The sequence below is a fragment of the Colobus angolensis genome, unplaced genomic scaffold, assembly GCF_000951035.1.
Source record: "Colobus angolensis palliatus isolate OR3802 unplaced genomic scaffold, Cang.pa_1.0 Scaffold751, whole genome shotgun sequence".
Taxonomy (NCBI): Eukaryota; Metazoa; Chordata; class Mammalia; order Primates; family Cercopithecidae; genus Colobus; species Colobus angolensis.
Window position 1 is genome coordinate 217,134 of NW_012121277.1, and position 25,850 is coordinate 242,983.

Consider the following 25,850-nt stretch of genomic DNA (forward strand, 5'->3'; position numbering starts at 1 on the left):
TCCCTATGTACTCAGGTTCAAATCATGTCTCCCAGCTGCCCCCAATACCAACCCATGTTGCCAGCTACCTGGGTGAGTTTTCTTTTCCTCTCCGGCGACACCCTCTCCCACCTCAATTCAAGATTTTCCCTGGCATATAGGTCTAAAATCTCACATTAAAAAGCAAACATCACCAGGAAGATGTACTCCAATATTTTGTGTTTTATCACAGTGGAGGGTGCTGGTTGCAGGATGGGGAGCAGAGCTTCCAGGGCCATAGGGAGGGGCTGCAAAGACAGAAGAGAGAGAGAGATGGAGGGAGAGAGAGAGACAGAGGGAGAGAGAGAGAGAGAGACAGAGAGAGAAAGAGGGGATGCCAGGGACAAATTGGACCAGCCTCAAATTGCTGCTCCCTCCCTTTCTCCACCTCTACTGATCTGGTGTTCTAGAATGTATAAAGGGGCAGCACCCAGTCCACTTACAGCAGGAGGAGAGGGAGAGATCCTCTCCTCTCCTCTCCTTCAGTGGAAGGGCAAATTGTCCTGAGTATTCAAATTGTACTCCTGTGTTGGGTAAGATTTACTTAATTCTGGGGGAGCAGGGGAGGGCGAGGGCCTCATCGTGGTAGCAATGATGGTGAGGTGGCACTTAAATTGAAAAGAGCACCACCAGTGCTGCTTAGAGCCAGACGCTCGTTCTCTTTACTAGGGGATAAGTGAAACTTGACACGGCTTCTGGATCTCGTTTCCAATCCAGGCACCTAAGAGCCATATCTCTGAGCCTTTGGAGAATAAGTCCATGTCTGCCTGGGCTTCCACAGCAGCTATACTTGGAGCCAGTAGCTGTACTCTATCCTTTCCCTTCCCTTTTCTTCCTCCTCTCCTTTGCCCAGGCTCTACTTCCCCATTTTTCCCTTTTGCTGGGCTCACCCATAGTCTCTTATATTCTTGACTCTTCACTTTCTTCTCCATTTCTGTCCCTGTTTGTTGACAACACTGTCCCTTGTGCATTTACTTGGCCCAAGACAGGAGAGAATTCAACTGGGGAGGGGGGGTGTAATTGTGTATTTGAAATTCTCCCACTTAAGATCTTTTGTTTCTAACCCCATATTGCCCTTGTTGCATCAGATAAGAATAGTTAGCTCTTGTAAGTTATATATTTTTGCTTGGTTGAACGTTGACTTGTATATATGATTGGTGGGCTGCAGTTTAGAAGATAGTATTTTTGGAAGAGGTATTAAATGTAAGATGGTTTGGGCAGGTGTGGATGGCCTTCTGACTTCTCCAAGTGCCTAGATATGCAAAGAAGACAGTACATGAAAAATTAAGAATATAGTGGGGGGGATGGGGGTGGGAGACCGTTGCCATCCAGGTCGATGGAGGACTTTGTGAAGTCAGCTTCTGTTTTGTTCTTGCTGATCATTGAACTTTGAACAAAATGACCTTTTTATCTCTGAGTTTGGAAGACCAGAGGCCCTAGACAAGAAGACCAGAGGCCCTAGACAAGAAGGGGAAACAAGGAGCAGAAAGAGTGAGGCAAGGAGGGGAAAGGACTATTCCATGTGCAGTCCTTGTGTGCAAAGGGCCAACAAAGAATGTCCCCTGCCCTCAAATGCCACACCAGTCAAGGCAGAAGGGAAGCAAAGTGCTGTGGCAAATTATGTGCTGAGCTGAGATCCAGGAGTACAGGACCTTCATCTTGGCTCTACCACTAATTAGCTGTGTCATTGGGTAAGTTTCTTTTTTTTTTTTTTAATTATACTTTAAGTTCTAGGGTACATGTGCATAGAATAGGAACAGCTCCAGTCTCCAACTCCCAGCGCGAAGGACACAGAAGACGTCAGCACCCATCAATTCATCATTTATATCAGGTATAACTCCCCAATGCAATCCCTCCCCCCTGCCCCCCCCCATGATAAGCCCCAGTGTGTGATGTTCCCCTTCCCGAGTCCAAGTGTCATTGGGTAAGTTTCTTAACCATCTGAACCTCCATTTCTGCTCTTCCTTCACTTGTATGGTGAGGTTGTGTGGCATGGCCAGGGGAGGAGAGATTCCAAGCACTCAGAAGGAAGGGACCCTTTGGCTGAATCTTGAAGGAAAGCTCTGCTTTGAATAAGGGAGAGAAGATTGTGGGGTACATTGAGAACCAGTGGGAGTGGCCCAGGGAATTCAGCAAACAGGTATGCGTAAGGCACTGAGCTGGCTGCTGGGTAGAAAATTGCTATGAATCAGCCCCCTCCCCACCGCGGCAAGCTTTCCAGAGAGTGGGGGAATCTGAGCGGCAGAGCCAAGCGCTGGCAGTGCCTGCAGCTCCTCTCAGCACTAGCCGCCGCCGCCCGCCGGACTGTCGAGCAGGTCACGCAGCCTTTCCCTGGCCGGACCAAGAGGCTCGCCAAGAGGTAGTGCAGGGGTAGCGCACCAGTGGCCTGAGCGCAGGCCACTGCGGGGTGAGAGAGGGAGGTGAGGGCACTTCCAAGTGGAAGGCCCGACGTGAGGGAGGGAGAGGAGACCTGAGAGTGTGGAACAAGTTGCCCAGGCTTTTGCGTTCAATGTCTCAAACGTAAGAGCGCGCAAGAAAAGATTTAATTTTTCTAAATCTCAGCTGGGCAGGCAGCAGAGAGTGGTTTCCGCGCGCTGCGGGGCTTTGTTTAACTTTACAGGTTCTGCGCTGCCTGGAGCTACCTAGGGGCAGCACCTGCGCAGCGGACCCCAACCCAGCCTAAAGGCCATGCTCTGCAGCGCAGTGGCAGCCAGAGACCCGGGGCAACCCCGAGAGGCAGAGGGCGCACAGTCAGCACAGAGTGTGCACAGTCTTCTGTCTCTAGCTCAGAGCCGAGGGCACGCAGCGGGACGGGTGCTCAGGCGGAGGGTCGGGGGTGGAGACAGGCTCAGTCCCCTGCACTCTGGTGCCCCAAGGCCCTTGGGAGGGCTTGCGGTGGGGGGGCTCTCTCTTCAACTGCGAATAGCAGCCCTGTGGCCCTGTGTCCCGGAGTTAGCTAAGTCCAATGGAAGAATCAAGGACTTTGCAGACGTGAGAGTTGTGTCTCTACAGTGCCCTTAGATAAACAGAATGATAATAAATTATGCCAGTTATGTTTCGGGCTTGGAGACGCTCTCTGACTTGCCCAAGGCCACTCAGCTGCTTAGTAACTGAGGAGGCCTCCTGACTCCTGGTCTAGGAATTTTTCTGATTGCGTCATAGCCATGAGAGTGGTCCAATTTTGAATGGGGATGGATGGATGAATGGATGGATGGATAGACAGACAGATATTGATATTTTTAAAAATACACTTATTTGAATGTAGTTTTAAAATACCATTCCTGCCATGAAAAACAGGGAAAAACATCTCCCACAGCCTCAGTTCCCTATGACAGCCACTCAGACAGGATTTTGAAAAGAAAACTGACAGAAAATTGGATGCTCGTTGGGGAAGATACAATCAAAGGAGAATAGAGGGGGTGGGAGTAGGGGAACAAAGATGGAGGAGAAGAAGCTTTCAGCACGGATTCTGAGAACTTCCTTATTCTGAAGGTTTCTTTGACATGGTCTCTGTTCAGATGGTTTCCGGGAGTGTCCCCATCAGTCCTTTATTTCTTATGCCCACTCTGTAGAAGACACAGATGTGGTCTGGAGAGGCAAATATTGATGACCCTCCTTTTAATTAAGTCTCATTTCCCTTTTTCCCTCTCTTGTAGTGAGTACATTGGAGAAGGGAATTCTGTGTGTGTGTGTGTGTGTGTGAGAGAGAGAGAGAGAGAGAGAGAGGGAAAATGAATATGTAAGAGAGTGTAAGGGTATATGTGCGTGTACATGGATGTCTGTGAGTGGGAGTGTGTGTGTGTGTGTGTGTGTGTGTGTGTGTGTCTGAAAGGCAGTGGGTCTCAAAGAGGGAAGCTTTGAGAGGCAAGGTAGATGAGAAGAATGAATCAGAATTTACAGAGTGCAAACTAAAAACTTAGAGCTGACTAGGGATCTGTCCAGTGCTAGTGGGCCTGGGGAAATAGTCAATTCTTAATATTCCTTAAAAGAACAAAGGAAAGGAAACACATTTAAATTAGTGCAGAGAAGGATGATGTTAGACCCATGGGCCTTTCCTGATAGTCTTCAGATACTTGACATTTATGTGACCTTTGACTAGGCTGCAAGATCCCAGGGCAGGAATGGGGGCTTTCTACTGCAGATGGCTCTCCCCTTCCCTCCACTATCTCTAGCGTGGGTGGCTTCCATACTGTGCCAAGGAAGCCAAAGTTCAGGACTAAATCCCTTTTGTTGGCCAGTTAGCTTTTATCTACATTGCATAGACTAGACTAATCCCCACATATCACACAGTTAGCTGCCTTGCATCTCTGATCATGAAAGACCCAGTGAAGATACAGTTCATCTTATCCCATCTAGAAGTGTGCTTCCTGCTGACAGTGGGTGAGTACTCATTTTCATCTTCAAAGGATGATACAGAGGCATTCTTCAGCAGGGGACACTATCTGCCTCATTCCAGATAGTAGCACTTCTGCTAAGTCTTCCCCTCAAGTTTGGCTCTCAGGTATTTTGGAGGGCAATTCCTCACCTTGCTTGCTTGCTTGCTTGGCATAGTAATGTACCCTTTGGAGAACACTTTCATTCTACCCTATCTTTTATTTTATCTTCACAGCCACATTTAATAGGTACCATGATTCTTATTTTGTAAGGTCGTGGATTTGAGGCTCAGAAAAGCAAGATAATTTGCTCTCTGTCAAATAGTTAGTGAGTGTGTAAACTTACATGGAGCAAAGCTGGGATTTGAAGCTAAGTTTCAGTCTATATCTCAGGACCTTGCCAGGATACCATGCTGTCAGATTGGGGGTGGGCTGGGGTAAGAAATGTAGTAAGATGAATACACAGGGCTTTTGGTGTCTTTCTCCTCTGTCAACTCCTCTCCTCTACCTTTCATAATAGTCTTTTTTTTTTAAAAAAAAATATACTATTCCTGTAAATATATATATAATATATATATATACACACACACACACATATATATAAACACACACACACACACACACACACACATACATGTCCATGTATCTATCTTTCTTTCTATCTTCGTTTCCCAGGGAATGGCACAGAGCAATGTATAAAAATATCTCAAAAATCCAGCCACCTCCTTAGGAAAGAAGATAGCCTTGGTTTAGACTTTCCAAGTTCCAGGCAGCAGATGTTGGTGATGACTACCAAGAACTGCTATGGTTTGGTGGGAAGGGCAAGGCTTGAGCTGGGGATAGGAAGGGACAGCTGGTTCCCAAATCATGTTCCTCCATGGCATTTTTGTGCAACTTTAGGTAAGTCACAGCCTCTCCAAAGCCTTAGTTTGTTGCTTTTGTAAAATGGGGTGGAAATATCCAACCTACCTCTTTCCCAGGGGTTGTTGTAAGAATAAAGTGGCATGATTCATTTATTCATGAATCACAAATAGCTGTTTTAATTACAAGACTCTCAAGAGCTTATAATCCTATGATTCACCTGACAAACACTTACTGAACACCTATTGTGTGCTAGGGTCTGGAGATAATGGACATATGGAAAGCTTTTAAGAAAATGAAAAGCAGAAGACAAATTGGACATTAAAAACTTTTACCTCCTATTGATAGAACATTTTATTTTTTATTTCTTTCACCACAATTTAATAGAAGGAGCAACCAAAAGGGGAAAAAATGATATGCATGACACAGCTTGTGATGCCAACACTATTATGCACCCTGATATATATTGCAGATAATAGTGAGAATATCTATATCTTGGTGTACTTGATGTCACATTGCCTCGTTTACACTATTCTTTGGGATGTTTATAGCAAAAAAAAAAAATGTCTTTCACCATCCTGAGCTTGAGTTGTTTCTTTCATCAATAAAATTTAAAAACAGGATTCCATGGAATGATGACTGTACTTATTTTACAAAGATGCTGTAATATGTGGTGGCTGCCTGCCGTCAGATATGACCTCCGTTGGCTTATGGAATCAGGCTTTGATTATGTGTGTATTGTTTTGATTTCTTTATTTAGCAATGCAGAATCTTGCAGCTAGTGAAAGAAAATATGGGTGCGTCAATGGCAAGAGCTCTGAGACTGAAGAGAACTGGGTTCTTGTCTAAGCTCTGCTGTTAAATTGCTGTCTGGTCTTGGGAAAACCCCTGTTTCTCTGTGAGCCTCAGTTTTCTGACCTGTATAATGGAGGTTTGGGACCAGGTGATGGCTAAGATCCTATTTCTGAAACATTCTAATATTCTAATGTTCCTGAAATTTTCTTATTTTTTTGAAGCCAGGGCTTTTCTCCATATATTTTAACAGTAATACTACCTCTAGTTTATGACCTTCTGCTATAACATGATGGGCTGACTCAATGTATTGATGAATGCTGTCCCCAGATTTAATTATCTTGGAGTATCATCACCACATTTTATAAAATGAGCCATTTTGCTCATTGCATCAGCAGCCTTTGCTGAAATGGAGGTTATGGGATAACAACTTTAAGGCTAACTCATTAATGCTCTGGGATGAATAAGCTAATGTATCAGCAGACCAAATTGGTGCCCAAATGTTTTCATATAGAGACCCATATCTCTTTCCCATGTTGTGATATATTAATTGGGATATCTGTATCCATTGCCGCTGCCTGTAGTCATTTGAATAATGTAGATGCAGTACCTTCTGGGCACCCAGCCCCATTCACTATCAATTTCCTAAACTTTGAGGCACTCTCAGAGGCTTGGAACAAAATTCTAGTGATGCCATAAAGTACCTAATTTACAAGGATTTAAACCATGGCATCAGTGCAGTCCCTGCTTTTTTTTTTTTTCATAGGTGTTTACTAGTAGGCACTACATCATTCTTAACTATTTGATGGGGGCAATGGAGTAAATTAGTCCTCCAAATTGTGAAGGCTGTAGATTTATGCCTAGTTGAAACCATTTCAGTCCTCACAATGTTGAAGTGGGTAACCTTTCTGACGTTAATTTGTTTCTCCATCTGTGTGCCATGCATTTTGGGAGGATGTGAGAAACAGGCTTGATGCCATTCAAGTGTGTTTCCCCTTTTTGTATTGATGGAAACTTGATTTGTGCCTGTCCGCTCTTTGTTCAAATTCTTTCTCTTGGTATCTGCTAATATTCTTGCCCCTTTACTGATCCAAATAAAATCATATGTGTGTGTGTGTGTGTGTGTGTGTGTGTATATGTATTGTGCTAGTGACAATGTAGAATTGGATGGTTTGAAAGAGAAACAAATTTTGAGACATACAGGCATTTTGTTAATCTGAATAATAACATTTGAAATATTAACCTATGCAGTTAGTTTTTCTAAATTTTATAAGATGACTTTTTAAATACTTGACTCTGATGAAATTGGAGAATGAAGAAGAAAGATCTATTCCTCAAAATCTCCTAAGATCTCTTTACATAATTCAAATTTAGTGGATATTGAACACAGTAGGTTATTCAATGGATTGATACAAATTCTAATTTTATGTAATTACTTTTGAAACATGATTTTTTTTGGTAAACTCTGGCCCTATGCAAAGAACCTTCAATATTAACATGTTTATTAAAAACCAATGCTAAATATCACATGTAATATTATTAATTCAACTCTCAGACAACCACTGAAATGGATACTGTGTCATTTCACCATTTTATAGAGAAGACCACTGAGACTCAGAGAATTCAACTGACTTTCTTAAGATCACACAGCTAAGAAATCTAGAGTTTGGCTTTGAACGCAGTTCTATTTGGTTCTAACACCAGTACAGGTATTTGTCTAAAGATAGTGTTTCTGCAAATGTTTTGAATTTTAGACTGAAACTGAGCTGGTTTGCTTTCATCTTCCTTTTGAATCTCATGGTCACTTCAGGCTAGTGCCATGGTATAATGAAAGGGTCAGGGGAAAACACTTTGGAGCAAGAGAGGTCTCTTGGCACCTCTTTCCTGTAGGGAGCCTCCTTTTGTGTTCAGCTTGAAATGTCAGGCCTCAGGATGAGTATTCAAACCTCAAGAACCTGTTATGTGCCTCTCTCATAGTGCTAAAGCCTGCCTACTCATTCCCCCTCCCCACCCTACCCATCTGCTTCTTGTCTGGGGACACTGGTCTTCCTAAATCTGCTTCTGTATTGTATGCTACTGGCACCTTGAGAAGGTTGAAAGCAAGTAAGGCTCTGCTAATTTTTCTGGTAGAAGTGTAGCATATAACTGCTCTTAAGTGTAGCCCTGTGTGCTGGAGCAGGGAGGCAATGACAAACGGTTTATTCTAAGGCCTTTGATTTCCTTCGGAATTGTAAGCATCTAGGCTGACTCATCTCTCAAAGGCTTTTCTCTCTCTCTCCTTTTGGGGCTGTTGTTGATTGGGGATTTTACTGTTTGTTCTTACCTTATATTTGTGGGAGAGAAGGGACTGATTTTCATCTTATTTTTGGGTGAAAGAACCAGCACTACTCTTTGGATGATCAGATCTGGTAAGCTTTGATAAGAAGAAATAACTGAAACTCCAAGACAGGTACAAAAGACGTCTGGATTGGGGAAAGGGAAGAGGGGAGTAATGTTAGAAAAATTAAGCCACAGCTAGGCTGTGTGTCTCAGAATGAGACCCTAGATTAATAGGCTCTGGACCTGCTATTTTGAATGGGGGATTGCTAGAAGCTTAGTCTGGAACTGTGGTTAAATGCATGTGCCTTTGGTTAAAAGGGTCACTTTGCAAGTTGCAGTTTGGTGGTTGGGGTTAGGTGTTCACTTTGGGTCCAGGGGATGGAGCTTTGCAGCTGAAGCTTTAATAACTATGCTAGGTGTTTTCCTCTTGGCTTACTTCAAAAGCCATAGGAAAACTCCTCATCTTTTCTCTTACTGCACCTATTTCTGACATCTGTGATCCTGGCTATTAGGGAAAGTGGGCAAAAGAGTTTTGGAGACAAAATTCAAGATATGGTTTATTTGTTTGTTTGTTTGTTTGGACAGAGGATAGCTCATCTATTTAAATTATTGCATGATAAACGCTTACTTAACTTTTCTCTCCCAAAGCTGCATTGCATGATCTTTGAAATTTAAGCTCCCCACCCCCCAAATCATATATAGAATGTTATTGTAGATTCCATGGGAAAGATACATTCAGTAAAGTAGTATGTAACTACTTCCTTTCTTGGCAAAAGGTTTAGTTCCCCATCTCCTGAATTATCTTTTCTATCAGGAACCAGCCATATTTACCCAAACCATAAACTTGGGAGCTATCCTAAATTGTTTTCTTTCCATTGCAATTAAAGATGTTCCCTAAGCCCTGTCAGTTCCATCCATGAGATTCGCCCCCTACTCCAGTCTTAGTGAGACTGACTTGTGTCAATATCCCTTGCCTCTTAGCTCATCTACCTACTTCCAGCTCTCTACCCAAAACAGGCTTTTTCATGGCTTTCTGTGATTTTTCCAAGGTGCAACCCTGACTCTTTCAATCCCTTCAGGAAAAAGTCCAGCTCTTTAAGCTGGCTTACAGGGCCATCCATGATCTCATCCCTGCCCATCCAGATTTATCTCCTTCCAGTCCCTTTATACAACTTCAAGAATATGATAGTCTCTCTCCCATCTCTTTTCCTTTGCACAAGCTATTCTCTCCGGACGCTCCCCTCCTCTGTTTCCAGGCAAACTTAGATGTTTTCTCCTTTCAGCTCTCACAATACTTTGTTTATATCTTGGAGGTCTAACATCACAAGGTTTTGTAAATTGTTGCTAACCTGTGTATCTCCTTCACTGCACTGTTAAATCTTTAAAAAAAGAAATAGTATTACCTTGCTCATCCTTTGACTCTTTGGTGCCTGGCAAAAAGTGGGCAATTAATACAGGTGTTTTTTTTTTTTTCTTTAATGAAGGAATGAATGAACAAATGAGTAATAGAGAATGTGCAGGAAAGGATGCCGTGTGAGGTGCAGGGGCATACCCCGTGGGGGATGCTTTATAGTCTGGAAGTAGTGTAAGATAGTGGGCACCATGGAGAAGGCACATATAAAATAGGTTTTACCATTAGGCTAAGACAGACTCCACTTGGATCACCAATTCTGTTTAAGGAGTCTCACTAGAAATGGTCTGGAAATGATGTTTGTTGGTTTTGGTACAAATGATTTTTTTATGAAAAAGTAATATAATCAAGTTGTACAAAGTTTGGTAAATAGAGAAAAGGCAACAGGCAAACAAAATCTCACCAGTTAATGCAAATGCTGTTAGCATTTGGGTGCGTTTCCTTCAGTCTTTTATTTTTATGCATGCTTTTCTTCACATAGTTGCAATCAAAATTAATACAATTCTGTGTTTTGTATTTGTTGTTTAAAAACTCTTTGTAAATGTCACTTTAATGATTGCATAATTTTTCCATACTGTGGCCATTACAAAATTTATGTAACTAATATCATTGCTGGGCTAGCTTTTTTTTTCCCCTTTTTTGTTACTATTATGGTTTATGTGGATATGCTTTTCCCTGTCTGTAGGAAGATTTTATTAGGATAGATTCCTAGAAGGGGAGTTACTAGGTCAAAGGGCCTGGGGACGATTTTTGGCTCCAGACCCTCGTGTTCAGTTTGTTTTCTGGAAGACTTGTATGAATTTGCAGCTCTCCTAACCTAGATGAAAGTCCCCTTTTTATCCAACCTGGACAGCATAGAGTACCATCAGGGAAAGAAAAAGAAAAAACCTCCAAAAACATTCTAATTAATTAATTCATGGAAAATACTTTTTTATTTTTGTTTCAAAGTGCTTTTGTCAAAAAATGTTTTTCTCTTTTATTTTTTCTTCATATTTTCTCTCTTCGTACTTTTTTTTTTTTTCTAGTTAGGTTTTCTTTTTCCTGGACTATCTGTTAAGGGCTGATTTTTTGAAGTTGATTTTTTTTTTCTTTTTTAGCAAAAGCAACCAGAGGCTGCTCTGCTAGAGGGTGAAGCCGCCTCCCAGTTTTCCCTCCCCCTCTACCCCCACCCCCATAGTTCTCTCCACCAGGTCCAGTGGCAATTGGATGATGCAGCCTTGATAATCATCCGATTCCAGAATGGGTGGCTGCATTCCTTTTCTGAAGGCAGCAAGGGCACTGTGCCCCAGAATCATGCCCCCTTTGCTGTTGTTGTCCGCCTTCATTTTTTTAGTGAGTGTCTTGGGAGGAGCCCCAGGACACAACCCAGACCGCAGGACGAAGATGGTATCAATACACAGCCTCTCCGAGCTGGAGCGTCTGAAGCTGCAAGAGACTGCTTACCACGAACTCGTGGCCAGACATTTCCTCTCCGAATTCAAACCTGACAGAGGTAAGCTGTACCCCGGAGTGTGGCATCCTCTCCTTCGGGAGAGTGGACCCTCCGGGCAGGACGGGGCGGATTAGGGGTCTAGGAGGGAGGGAGGGAGGGGCTCACGCCTGATCTCGGACTTGGTCAGTTCTCCTGGCGTCTGGGGAACAGAAGAAGCCGGAGTTGAAGGCTATTTGTTGAATTGTGGAAGGGGTAAAAATTAGTTGAGTTTGGTCGAAGGCTGGGGGTTGAGGGGCAGTAAGACAGAAGGCAGGTATCAGGGACAGACAGGTGGACAGAGGGCCAGTAAAGAGACAGACGCACCAGGTGCGGTGCGAGAATAAGGCAGAGCGAGACGGAAGCGCAGAGGGACACTCTGGGGAGAACTGGGAGAGATAAAGACAGCGCGGTCGAGAGACAGAGAGTAGAGGGAGATAGCGAGACAGTGTGTGAGAGAGAGACGCTCCTAGCCGGGCGGTGAGCGGGAGGGCGGTGCGGGCGCGGGGGCGGCGGCAGGAGGTGCGCCGCGAGCGCTGCCCACCTCAGCTGGCTGCCGGGGAGCGAGCAGGACGCGGCGCAGGACGAGGTTCGAGCGCACCAGGGAATCTCAGGGGTACGCGCGCGGATTTGGCAGCGGAGCCCAGGCGGGTAGCGCGGACCCAGGCGCGCCCCAGAGGTATTGGAAAGTGCTGGGGGTGGCAGCTTCGCTAGGCGCACACGGCGAACGCAGCTTGAATTGAGTGAAGCAAAGGGCTAGGAGCCCCCGCTGGCAGTCACTGATGCCAGATTCGGAGTGCGGGGACAGCCAGGTGTCGCCGCTTCTCCTACCGCAGCGCAGGGAGCCGACGGCAACCTGGTGCGAGCGCGCCCGCAGTAACTTGGCGACCCTCACCCGCGGTGGCGCTGCAGGAGAGCCCCTCCCTCCCTTCTCCTGTTCTGTGATCTGGGGGCTTCAGAGCCCGGAAATTTATGTTTTAAGTGTTGTATTGAGCGACTACGGGTGCGTAGCAAGATGCGCGGTGCGCACGCGGCGCATTAGATTGTCTGGTTTGGTTAAATTCTCGGAGTCTGATACAAGTGAGATAGGCTTGGCCTTGTTAGGTGGGGAAACTGAGGCTCACAGAAAGCTAATTACTTTTCGCCCGCTGGACAGAGCTCGCCTCCTTGCCACCCCCTCCCCTTGCGGCAGGTCAGTGCATTGGGATATTTTAGTCACTTATCAAGTCCTATTTGTAAGTGTATTTTTTCTTTTTCTCTTCCCGTAGCTTTACCTACTGACGGTCCGGACACCTTGGATAAGTGGTTTCTGGTTTTGAGAGGACAACAGAGGGGTGAGGGGGCTCTTGTATTTTCTTTAGAAAAGAAATAGAGTGCTAACCTCCTGTGTAGTGTGGCCCTGGCTATTGGAGACTGGGAGGCGTCCACCGTCCCAGGAGACACTCTCTTCAGCTCCCAAACCCCACAGGGGGTGATATCAGGAAATGGCGCAGTACCTGTAGGTGCTTGGCGCGGTCCTCTCAGACCTTTCTGGTGGACTCACCCCACACAGATAAACCCGAAGAAATCGCCCTCTTTGCCTCAAGGTAGTCACCCCCAGGGAAAATTTAAGGCAGGGACCTCGAGCCTCGTCGGGGTGGTTGAGTGGAGCCGAGTCCTTTCGCCAAACCACTGCGGGGTCTTTTTGGCTAGCTCCCCAGGGAGGGGCGCTGCGGGTCTGGAGAGGTGGGGTTGGCTGCGAGTGGTTGCTGGGAGGAGTGCTACAGCCCCTGCAGTTCCTCCGGATTTAAGCGCTGCGAGGCTTTGACGTTTCTCATTCTTTCTCTCCGTGGCTCCTCAGCTGTATCACTCAAGACATTTGGCATTCGCCTGGAAGAGGTCCTGGTGAACGAGTTTACCCGCCGCAAACATCTTGAACTAACAGCCGCGATGCAGGTTGAAGAAGCCACCGGTCAGGCTGCGGGCCGTCGTCGTCGGGGAAACGTGGTGCAAAGGGTGTTTGGCCGCATCCGGCGCTTTTTCAGTCGCAGGCGGAATGAGCCCACCTTGCCCCGGGAGTTCACTCGCCGTGGGCGACGAGTGAGTTAAACCCTCCAGGTTTCAGGCAGGGGCCTCTCCTGAGGTATGCAGGAATGTGAGGCCGGAGGGTCAAGGCCTGTGCCCTCAGAGGCAGGGGGGAGCTGAACACAATATGTTGAAGTGCTGTCCTTGGCTTGCCACAAAGGGAATGTATCTTGTTCTGAATGTCATACATACAGTACTCAGAAAGGTCCTAATTGACTCTCTTTATTTCCCATTTTAAGATAATCTGGATTTCTCCACAGGGTGCGGTGTCTGTGGATAGCCTGGCTGAGCTGGAAGACGGGGCCCTGCTGCTGCAGACCCTGCAGCTTTCAAAAGTTTCCTTTCCAATTGGCCAACGACTTCTGGGATCCAAAAGGAAGATGAGCCTCAATCCGATTGCGAAACAAATCCCCCAGGTTGTTGAGGCTTGCTGCCAATTCATTGAAAAACATGGTAAGGGAGCTGCAAATGGGTAAATCAAGGAAGAAGGCCAAGGGAAAGGAGGGATGTTCTAGAAATGGGGGGAGAAAGGAGGTCGAGGATGAAGGGCTTGGATAACATTCCCCTGACACCCAGTGGAGGTCGGGATGCGGGAGTGGGGGTGGGGGGAAGAAAGGAAATGCCATGGGAAAGGAATTCAGAGATGCTTAGCATCCCCTGGTCTTTTCTTTCAGGCTTAAGCACAGTGGGGATTTTTACCCTTGAATACTCCGTGCAGAGAGTGCGTCAGGTAAATTGGTTATGTTTACATGTTTATTCCTCCAATAAGAAAGAGCAGGAGGAGATGGAGTTCCCCCATAGACCTGACTACCTGGTGGGGGGAGGAGCAGGGTCTTCTTTGCAGCCCCCAGGCCCACCATATTGCCAGCTACTTCCACTGAAGCCTGGAACCTGTTGAAGGAATGATCAAGATGGAGCCTGTGGTGGGCCAGGCAGATAGTCCATGTCTTCTCCTTTTCCTAGCTCCGTGAAGAATTTGATCAAGGTCTGGATGTAGTGCTGGATGACAATCTGAATGTCCATGATGTGGCTGCACTCCTCAAGGAGTTTTTCCGTGACATGAAGGACTCTCTGCTGCCAGATGATCTGTACATGTCATTCCTCCTGACAGCAAGTGAGTCTTCTGACCTCCCTAGTAGGGCAAGGAAAGGAAAAATTATTGGGGTCTAGGGGTTCTAGGGACAGAGCTCAGGCTGGAGGACTTCGAAGAACTAAGGCAGAATGAACATAAGAAGATGAAAAAACCTCTCCAGAATATATACAATTATTATTTGTCAATAAAAAATAAAATGTTAATAAAAAAACTTATTTGGGTTACTTTCTTTGTATTTCAAAATGTTCCATTATAAGTCTGTTGCTTGGATATTTCTCTAGAGCTTCTTGAAGATGTGTGTGCCCTCTCAGGCCAAAAAACAAACAAACAAACAAAACAAAACAGAAAAAAAAACAAACAAAATGAAACAAAACAAAACCAGGTTCTATAGAGGAGGTCTGGTTTTTATGGGACCACTTCTTGCTTTCAGAGTTCCTGAGCTCAAATGCTTTGGAAATGAACAAAGGCAAGATGCCTGGGTACTTTCTCCATAACTGCCAGCAAGTTTCAAGCAGAATCTCACCCCCCTTGGTATCAGTCTGTGACCAGGACTATCCCCCTGAGACAGTCCCTGTTTTCCTTCCTCTAGCTTTAAAGCCCCAGGATCAGCTTTCTGCCCTGCAGTTGCTGGTCTACCTGATGCCACCCTGCCACAGTGACACCCTGGAGCGTCTGCTGACAGCCCTTCATAAAATCACTGAGAACTGCGAGGACTCAATTGGCATTGATGGACAGTTGGTAAAAAGATCTGGGAAAGAGTAGTGAAAACTGTAGTACGGGACATATGTGGGAGTATATCAGCAAGAGGGTGGATGGAGAGGAGAGAGAGAAACAAGAATAAAAAGAGACATATTCATTTGTACAACTCCCAGTACTACCTCAGCGTCAATCACTTTCTGCTTTCCTTTACCTAGGTCCCAGGCAACCGTATGACTTCCACCAACTTGGCCTTGGTGTTTGGATCTGCTCTCCTGAAAAAGGGAAAGTTTGGCAAGAGAGAGTCCAGGAAAACAAAGCTGGGGATTGATCACTATGTTGCCTCTGTCAATGTGGTCCGTGCCATGATTGATAACTGGGATGTCCTCTTCCAGGTAGGTGCAAGTTTTGGATGCACTTGTTTTACACATCCCTCTCCTGTTCACAAGGCAAGGCACAGTTGTGCCTGCATCTTTAAGGGTAGCCAAAACAGGCAGCCACAAAATCATCCAGTCTAGAAATTCCTCCAGTCTAGAAATTCCTCCCACATTAGCTGGCCTTGGTACCTTTAGTACTGGATACCTGAAAGAGATGAGTGTAAATGAAAAGGTGCTGTGTAATGATGGCTAATGTTGGTAATTCTACCCTCAGGTGCCTCCCCATATTCAGAGGCAGGTTGCTAAGCGTGTGTGGAAGTCCAGCCCGGAAGCACTTGATTTTATCAGACGCAGGAACTTGAGGAAGATCCAGTGAGTGTTTTTGGGGTTTGTTTATGCTTAGCCTGAAGCACCTTCCACTATGGAGTTTTCCAACTCCAGACCATCTTTATATTAAGTAATGCAAGTACACAAACTGACTTTTTCAAAATCCTTCCTACTCAGGAGTGCACGCATAAAGATGGAAGAGGATGCACTACTTTCTGATCCAGTGGAAACCTCTGCTGAAGCCCGGGCTGCTGTCCTTGCTCAAAGCAAGCCTTTTGATGAAGGTCAGTTCCCTGCTGGAGGTCAGACCCTTGCGGAAGGTCAGTCCCTTGCTGAAGGTCAGGCCCTTTTTGAAGGCCAGGTCGTTGCTGAAGATGAGCCCCTTGAGGAGGATGAGTCCTCTGAGGAAGATGAAGAGCTAGTATTTGAATATCTTAATCAAGGAGTAGTCTTTGGGGGAAGCTCAAGGTCTAGAAATCCCAAATAACTTTGAGATTCAGGGCCCACATCTTGAAGGAATACCAGAGCTTGGTGAGGAAGATGATGATGATGATAATGATAATACTTTACATTTTGATGATCTTCCTTCCCTTGGAGATATTCTAGAACCAGATTATGAAATTCCAGAACTCATTGAGATCCCAGACTTTGAAGAAATGCCATATTTTGAGATGGTCCCAGACCTTGAAGGAGCCCCAGATGTGCAAGAAATCCTGAACCCTGGAGAAAACCCAAACCATAACCTAGAAGAAGGACCAGATTTTGAAGACCACCAAAATCTTAACCTTGCAGAAGTTCCCTATCTTGATGTAATCCCAAACAATGAAATCCCAGACCATGCAGATGCTTCAGATAATGATGAAATCCAAGATTCTGAAGAAGATCCCAGTTTTGAAGAGGTCCCAGCTGTTTATGGAGTTCCAAATGATGAAGCCTCAGATGCTGAAGGAATCCCAGACTATGAAGCCCCAGAGGTAAATGGGATTTCAGACTCTGAAGAAGACCTTGATTTTGAAGAAGTCTCAGCTCTTCATGTGGTCCCAAGCCCTGAAGAAGCCCCTGGTGGACGTGAAATCCCAAATCATGAAGAATCTCCAGAGGTTAATGGACTCACAGACTCCGAACAAGATCCCAATCTTGGAGAGGTCTCAGGTTTTGATGGAATCCCAAATGATGAGGAAGCCTCAGACACCAAAGAAATTCCAGACCATGAAGAAGCCCCAGAGACCAATGGAATTGCAGGCCCTGAAGAGGTCCCAGCTCTCCAAGTAGTCACAGACCCTGAAGATGTCTCTGATTTTGACGAAATGCAAGACCATGAAGAATCCTCAGATGTGAGGGGAGTCCCAAACAACGAAGAAGCCTCAGATGTTGAAGAAATTCCGGGACGTGAAGATGCCTCTGATGTTGGTGAAAACCAGGACTCTGAATAAAGCCCCAGTCTCGAAGAAGATTCAGTTCTCCATGTGGCTCCAAAACCTAAGGATGCCCAGATTTACAACAAAGTTCAAGATTATCAGAAAGACCAAGTCAATGCATTTGAAGAAGAAGAAGAAGTTACCACTATGGCTCCAGAAACTGAAGATGTCTCCATTTTCAGTACAATTCCAGACCCTCCACAAGACCTGGCTGTCAATCTTGAAGAAGTCATGAATGTGGAAGAAGTCCCAATGCCTAAAGATTTAGACTCTAAAGAGGTTCAGAATCCAAAGGCAATTCAGTTTAATAAAGATGCCGATGTTGCATTCCCTGTAGATACCACTCTCCTTAAAAACAAGTCTCAGCCTAGCCAAGTCATGGACTGCAAGTCCTCCCCAGAGGTGTTGAAGAGCAACACCTGCTTTCTCTCTTCCATGCAGTGCTGTAAACTTTCAGCTCTAGCTTTGTTACTCATTTGCTTGGTAAAATTAGTCAGGTTACTTGCAGGGTGGTGGAGGTTATTAGGAGGTCGCCCTCTTACCCGTCTCCTTGGTGGTATTATACATTCCCTCTGAGCACAGGGTATCTGTCTTACTCTTTCTCTTTCCTAACTCAGCTCTTTTCCCAGTTCCCACAGTGGTCCTAGATTCAGAGATCTGTGTTCTGCTGTCAGGCTGTAGTATTCTTACATGTCAAATGCGGATAATCGTTCCTGTCCTACCTTCTTGCCTCATACTGTATTTGAAACTCAAAATTAGGTCTTAGTGCCTTGGGTGCTGTGCAAACTACAAGGTCTAGAAACATAAGGAGTTAACATTGTTACTATTTTCCAGGTTCCTCTGAGGAGCCAGCTGTGCCTCCCGGCACTGCCCGTTCCCATGACGATGAGGAAGGAGCGGGTAACCCCCCCATTCCGGAGCAAGACCGCCCATTGCTCCGTGTGCCCCGGGAGAAGGAGGCCAAAACCGGCGTCAGCTACTTCTTTCCTTAGATGATTTTCCTTCTATAAGGTGCCAGACAGGGGAAAAGAGTCGGGGTAGATCTGGGATGTCACAGGAAACATTAAGGAGAGAGTTGAAGGTAAAGATCTGAAGGTAAGAGGGAGTTCCACCTGATGCTCGGGTCAGGATGAGAATTCCAAACACACTGCCAGCCCCTTCACTGGGGATGCTTGGTCTCTTCAGCTGGTAAAAGCAGAGACATTTCTGTGTCATGCCCAAGCTCCCCGGCACTGCCTTGCCTTTCTCTTTTACCCCTGATCTTGGCTTTCTCTCTCTCTCTCTGCAGACTTCCCTTTAATTGATGTGACATTTGTGGTAAACACCTTTCCCAGGGAACCTCAGAAATCTTGAGGTGCTTTTCCTTCCCCAAATGGGATTGCATGATTTCCCTGACTTTCCTACCCTCCTCCCAAGAGCTCAGTTGGAAAGGCCCTCAAGAGGCATGCTAGAACATTAGGTCAGCCTACTGACAACTGACAAACACTTCATGCGGAATCATGTCACACCAATGCATAGCCGTGTCCCTGCAGCAATTCCAACGCCTTAGGATTTCCCCCTCCAAATTACTCAGACCAATGGCTTGCCAAACGGCCTCTCCCAAAATTCTGTGCAGTTTTGCTCAGGTCATGCCAACAAGGAAACCTCAAGTGTAGATCTAATTAGTGTTTCTGGCATCCAAAGTTAGAGGAAAAATTAGATTTTATTACCTGGATCTGCGTTAAAGACGATTGATGTTCACACCCTGTTGTCAGCAAAACAGCTAGTTAGGTAAGGACACATAGTTCCAAGTAGCTAAAGTCACCTGATTATAAATGTTCTTAACTATCGTCTCTGTAATTCCTTTATACAAGACAATACAAAATTGCGGGACATGCTCTAGTAACACGCAGATATGGGTTACATATGACATCCAAAATTATAGCTGATATTATGGGTAACAACTGCTAAGGTCCATAGAGTGAAGAATGTATTGTATTGAGGGATAGAAATTGATCATATAATGGGTAACAACTGCTGAGCTCAAAGGTTTGTGATTGTTAAAACTTCTCTGGCATTTAATCATTAATAAACATCTGTATTGTGACAGCAGCATATTCATGGCTTACTGTGTTTCTTTTTCTTTTAATTTGAGGAGTGGGTTGGGAAGCTCTGAGTAGAGAGCTGAAGGGGTAAAGGAGAGGTGAACAGAAATAAAGAGGAAAGGGTGATGTAGAATAAAGAGAAGAAGATGACATGGGATAAAGGGAAGGGGGTGACATGAAATGAGGGGGTGGAGTGATGTGTAATAAAGAGGAGGGAGTGAAGTGGGAGAAAGGGAGTAGGGTGATTAGGGGTAAAGGGGAGGGAATAGAGTAGAATAAGTGGGAGGGGGAGACATGGAATAGAGAGGGAATGACATGAGATAAAGGGAAGGGGATCACATGAAATGAGAGGGTGGAGTGATGTGTAATAAAGAGGAGGGAGTGAAGTGGGAAAAAGGGAATAGGGTGATTTGGGGTAAAGGGGAGGGAATAGAGTAGAATAAGTGGGAGGGGGAGACATGGAATAGAGAGGGAATGACATGGGATAAAGGGAAGGGGGTGACATGGAATGAGGGGATGGAGTGAGGTGGAATAAAGGGGAGAGGATGATATGGAATAAAGGGGAGGGGTTGATGTGGAATAAATGGGGGGTGAGGTGGAATAAAGGGAAGTAAAATAGAATAAAGGGGAAGGGCTATAATGGAATAAAGGGGTGGAAGTATTAATATTAAAGTAGAAAAGGTTAAGGGGAGATGAAGGAGAAGTAGGGGAAGCAAAGGAAGCTTAAGAGGAGAGCCTATAAGGGAGAAGGGAGTGAAATAAATGAGGAGACAACTAGGTATTTTCAACTGAGAAATTCCCCCTGAATCAGTGAAAAATAAAATCCTAGAAACATCGGCAGACATATGACTTCCAAGGGTCAGAGGAAGAACACACTGCTGTCTGATTGATAAGACTTCCAACTTTTCTTGAAAACTTATGGCTTCATGACATACTTGGAATTTTCCATGTTAGATACAGGGCCTTAGAAAGTGGAATGGTTTGTGTTATTTACTTTTACACACTTTGCTTTAGGATATTTGCTTGCATAGAGCTTTACAGACTGAAGACTTGTAGCATTGTCCCCTCCTACACTAATACATTCTGTAAATAATAATAATCATGATAGTTAACACATGTCAAGGTCTTACAAAGTGTCTGACACTGTTAAAAACTTTACGTTCATCATTTAATTTAATATTCACAATGACACTATGAGATATATGCTACTGTCATCTTCAATTTATTCTCGAAGAAAATGAGGTACAGAGAGGTTAAATAACCTGCCTAAATTACACAGTTTGTTAGTGGAAAACAGCCAGTCTTTAAAGTTGGATTGTTTAAACACTAAATTATACTGGCCCATTCATCTTGGGATTTTGCCTCTGACTCAAAGATGCATTGTGATGTCTGCAGCAATTTTTTTATGTTGGGGTTTGCCCTTTCAACAAGCAAGTTTCAGGTTTCTTCCTTACAGGTCCTTTCTCTCCAGAAAGGACAGGCTATTAGACAATAACTGATATTTCAGGCAGATTCTAGCAGTTATACCTGGGGCTTACAGATATCAGAGGCAGAAGAAAATGTAGGAGCTCACCCATTCCAACCTTCTTGTTATATGAATAGTCACACTAGGGCTCAGACTTGGGAAAGGTCAGAGATCTGGGAGTAAGATTCAGACAGACCTTCTGACTGCATTTCCAGGACTTTACGGGGTCAAAAAAGTAAAATGTGTCCTGTGAAAAGTTTATGTGTGCTTTCATCATTCAGCTTCAAAACAAACAAACCAGATAACAAAGAAGAAAGTAGATTATTTGAAAACATTGCCTTCACTCTCTGGCCTTCCCTGAAACCAGGTTTTCTCCTAATCTTACATTTCTTTCCCAGTGCCAATTCCTAACCAGCCCCAGGGACTGGGCCCGAGAGTGGTTGTAGATGTAGGCATTATCCTTGCTGTTCTCCACACTGTAAGGACCCAGCTCATAGGCTTCCTGACACTCCAAGTCCTGTCCTTATTCTGGGTGCCGCCAACAATCTACACATGGAAGACTTACCCCATATACCCTGGCCTCACACCTCTCTGACCTTTAACTTCTTAGTACCTTAACCACTCCCAGTCACTTGGCATCACTGGGCGTGGCTTCATCTCCAATATCCCACTGAGGCCCAAATCTTCTAATGAAGGCTGGGTCCATGCATTTGCTCTTTGGCTTCCCTGAGGAGTCCAGTGCCCAAAACCTTCCTTTTCTCTTCACTATTTTCCCTGTCCAGCCAAAATTTGGGGCATATTGATTTAGTATTAACTGCCTCATCATCCCCTTGCCCTCCAAATGCCACATCTGCACTATTTAGCCCCAGTTTTGGGTCTTTCCAAACAAATGCTTTCTCCGATTCCATAATAACCACTGTGGGAGAAATGAGCAGCACGCCAAGAATTTCCACCCTCAGCTGGCCCTTCTGGCCACCCTGCAATCCTTTCACACACCCCAGGACATCTCTTTCCCCAATTTTCCTCCTATCTGTACTCCAAGTTTTTTCATCACTCCTCTCAAACAACAGCCCCTTTCACTCTACCCTCACCACACCCCATACCATGGCTCAGACTCCTACTTCATGAAGGAGATTGAGGCTAACTTCAGCTCCTTGCCCCTACACCTACAAAGGTCTTTTTGGCTTCACTAATTCTCACTTCATATTGCATAGCACTACTTCTTATTATATAGCACTCCTTCAGCGTAGAAGTTCCTATTCTAGTTTCTTTTCCCTTGCTCTGTCTCTCCTCCGCTTTCCTTCTCCATTACGCTCAACCCTAAAACCTTGCTTACACTATTATCTCAGTTCTCTTGCTTGATTTTTAAATCTCTCCTTCTCTACTAGTTTACTTACTTCAGGATATTCTTATGATCAAGTGTCTCCCATCTTAGAAACAATTCCTTGATCCATCACCACCCTGTAACAATTACTATATTACTCTTTTTGCCAAGCTCATTGAAAGAAGAGTCTATTCTATTCTGTATCTTCCTTCTTTTTTTTTTTGAGACAGGGTCTCATCTGTGTCACCCAGGCTGGAGTGCAGTGGCATGACTGTGATTCAATGCAACCCCTGCCTCCTGGGCTCATGCTGTCCTCCTCCCTCAGCCTCCCAAGTAGCTTGGGCTACAGGCACATGCTTCCATGCCCAGCTAACTTTTTCTGTATTTTTTGTAGAGATGGGGTTTTGCCATGTTGACCAGGCTGGTATTGAACTCTTGAGCTCAAGTGATTCGCCCACCTCGGCCTCCCAAAGTGCTGGGATTACAGGCGTGAGCCACCACGCCTGATCTCTATCTTCCTTCTTACCTCCCATTTATTCTTCAGTTCATACCAATCAGGCTTCCATTCCAACCTTCTTGTTATATGAATAGTCACACTAGGGCTCAGACTTGGGAAAGGTCAGAGATCTGGGAGTAAGATTCAGACAGACCTTCTGACTGCATTTCCAGGACTTTACAGGGTCAAAAAAGTAAAATGTGTCCTGTGAAAAGTTTATGTGTGCTTTCATCATTCAGCTTCAAAACAAACAAACCAGATAACAAAGAAGAAAGTAGATTATTTGAAAACATTGCCTTCACTCTCTGGCCTTCCCTGAAACCAGGTTTTCTCCTAATCTTACATTTCTTACATTTCTCCTAATCTTACTATTCCCACTACTCTAATAAAATGGTGTCAAAAGCCACCACCAATAACCTATTATTACATTCAGTAAACATTGGTAGTACACTTATTTTCCTCGGTCTCAGTGACACCACCACACCACCATCTCCTGATGTTTTACTTATATTTTTAAAATTAAACATTTTTATTTGAGATCATTGTAGGTTCACATGCAGTTTTAAGAAACAATACAGAGAGGTCCTGTATATCCTCTACCCAGTTTCTCCAGTTGTACTACCTTGTAAAGCTACAGTACAATATCACAACTAAGATATTGACATTGATACAGTCCAGATACAGCAAAGTTCCATCATCATGAGAATTCCTCCTGTTGCCCTTTTATAGTAAAATAGACAAATCTACCTTTCATTCCCACCACTCCCTTTCCTAACCCCTGGTAAATAATCTGTCATCCATTTTTACAATTTTGTCATGTCAAGAATGTTATATAAATGGAATCATACATATGTGAGCTTTTGGGAGTGGCTTTTTTTTACTCAACATGATTACTTTGAGATTCATCCAGGTTGTGTGTAGCAGTACTTCATCTCTTTTTATTGCTGAGTAGTATTTCATGGTATAGATGTACCATAGTTTAACCACTCACCTACTGGAGGACATTTTGGCTGTTTCTCCAGTTTGGGGCTATTATAAATAAGACCACCATGAACATTCGTGTACAGAATTTGAGTGGACATATGTTTTCAGTTTTCTGGATGAATGCCCAGCTGTGCAATTACTGGGTCGCACACAATTGCATGTTTAGTTTTATAAGAAACTGACAAACCACTTTCCAGAGTAGTTACACAACTTTATATTCACACCAGCAATGTATCTGCATGCTTGCTAGCATTTGGTCTTGTCACTATTTCTTTTTATCTTGCCCATCATTATAGTTGTGTAGCGATATCTCATTGTGGTTTAAATTTGTATTTATCTGATGCTTAATGACATTGAACATCTTTTATGTGTTTATTTGCCATCTGTATAGTCTTCAGTGAAATGTCTGTTCATGTGGATATCTAATTGCTCTGGCATCAATTGTTGAAAAGACTATTTGTTCTCCATTGAATTGCTTTTGTGCCACTCCTTGCATGATTTCTGGTGAGAAGTCCACTATAATTATTATCCTTGTTCCTTTACAGGCAAAGTATTTTCCCCTCTGGCTTCTTTCATGACTTTCTCATTACCTTTGGTTTTCTGCAGCTTGAATATGATATGCTTAAGTATGACTTTTAGCAATTTATATGGTGTCACCTGAACTTCTGGGATGTGTGGCTTTATGTCTACCGTTGATTTTAGAAATCGATGTACCGTTATTATTTCAAATCTTTCTTCTGTTTCTTTCTCTCTCCTCTTTCTGGTAATCTATTTACACATGTTACGTCATGTGAAAATGTCTCATAGTTCTTGGATGCTCTTTTCTTTTTTCATTTTTTTTTAAAATTTTAGTTTAAGAAGTTTCTGTTGACCTATCTTCAAGATTACTCATTCTTTCCTTGGCCGTGCCCTTTGTACTGATGAGCCCATTAAAAGCATCTTTCATTTCTGCTAGTGTTTTTTCATTTTTGGCATTTAAAAATTCTTACTTAGAATTCCCATCTCTCTTCTTACATGATTAATCTGTTCTCACATGTTGTCTACTTTTTTTGATTAAAGCCCTTAGCATATTAACCATAGTTATTTTAAATTTCTGTCTGATAATCCCAACATTTATATCAGTCTTGTTCTGATGCTTGCATTGTCTCTTCAGACTATGATTTTTCATGCCTTTTGGTGTGCCTTGTAATTTTTGTTAAAAGCTGAACATATTGTATCTGATGTCAGGAATTAAGGTAAGTAAACCTCTAGTCTGAGGATTCATGTTAATCTGGCAAGAATTGGGTTTTGTGTAATCTTTTCTGTAACTATCGGTGCCTCAGGCTTAAACTTTTCTAGTGTTCTTGTTTTTGTCTCCCCAATTAACATTGTGCTTTCCTAAGTACTCCTCTGAGAGAGAGTCTGTGTCTTGCAGCTCTTTCGATTGTAACTCACTATTATAATACTGGAGCCCTGTTGGTATGGTGTTAAGGTGTGGATCAGGGGATATTTTATAATCTTCCAATTACATCTGTCTTTTAATGGATCTGTGTCTTTGGAATGTGACTTTTACAAGTATTTCTTTAATGACAGAGCTTTTCCCCTCCTGTCTCCTGTTCCATTCTTTGCCTGCAGTGTTTCCAATCTATTTCTTTAACAGTGTGATCCTTGTTTACTATTTTTCCCTCAGGTGAGACAGGAAGGCTGGAAGATGTGGGAGTGTAGACGAATTCTCTTCTCTCAGCTAGGACAAAGTTTCAGAATTATGTTGGAGAGTTAGCATTTGTTATGGAGAGGGCTCTAGATGTATTTCAGAATGGTTACTCTTCTACTATCTCTCCAGCGCCATAAGGAGACTTTTCTTGGATCCTGTATCCTCATTGTAAGAACCTGACGGGGTTCCTAGAAGGGAAAGTAGATTAAAAAATGTGAAGATCCTCCTAAGACTGTGGCTCTTATGAGTTTCTGACTCTCATAGTAGTCCACACTCAGCCTTTTAGCAATTTTTCAGAACTACCGTTTAAATGTTTTTACCATCTTATGGTTCCAGTAGCTTCTGTTTTAGTTAAGCAGATTTCAGTTGCTGTAGATTTTTGAACGTGGCTTTCTCTCCAGATTTAGAGATGGTAGTTTGCCCTGTGACCTCAGTTATCTGATGGGTCAAGAAAAGTTGTCGATTTTTAGTTTGTCCAGCTTTTTCTTGTTGTAGGACAGAAGTGACAACTTCCAACCTGTTTATACGTTGGAGCTGGAACCAGACATGTCTAATATTACATTTCTAATGTCAGTTTCTACGTGTTC

The 25,850-nt window shown here is 44.0% G+C and overlaps 1 protein-coding gene across 4 annotated transcripts in view; it reads left to right on the forward strand.

Annotated features, from left to right (window-relative positions):
• The window catches only part of ARHGAP36 (Rho GTPase activating protein 36), a 31,882-nt gene extending 12,569 nt beyond the window's left edge, over positions 1–19,313 (forward strand). Inside the window, exons 1-12 of one of the 4 annotated variants that reach the window (XM_011927935.1) lie at positions 8,113–8,274; positions 11,108–11,266; positions 12,511–12,576; positions 13,083–13,321; positions 13,567–13,759; positions 13,981–14,036; positions 14,270–14,420; positions 14,989–15,137; positions 15,314–15,490; positions 15,747–15,844; positions 15,977–16,083; positions 18,052–19,313. In XM_011927935.1, the coding sequence (XP_011783325.1) occupies positions 11,158–11,266; positions 12,511–12,576; positions 13,083–13,321; positions 13,567–13,759; positions 13,981–14,036; positions 14,270–14,420; positions 14,989–15,137; positions 15,314–15,490; positions 15,747–15,844; positions 15,977–16,083; positions 18,052–18,209 (1,503 nt within the window). In that variant the 5' untranslated portion in view covers positions 8,113–8,274; positions 11,108–11,157 and the 3' untranslated portion in view covers positions 18,210–19,313. Of the gene's footprint in view, positions 1–8,112; positions 8,275–10,871; positions 11,267–12,510; positions 12,577–13,082; positions 13,322–13,566; positions 13,760–13,980; positions 14,037–14,269; positions 14,421–14,988; positions 15,138–15,313; positions 15,491–15,746; positions 15,845–15,976; positions 16,084–18,051 lie in introns of those variants that run through there. The other 3 variants (XM_011927934.1, XM_011927932.1, XM_011927933.1) reach the window with 3 other exon arrangements.
• The last annotated feature ends 6,537 nt before the right edge of the window (positions 19,314–25,850 follow it).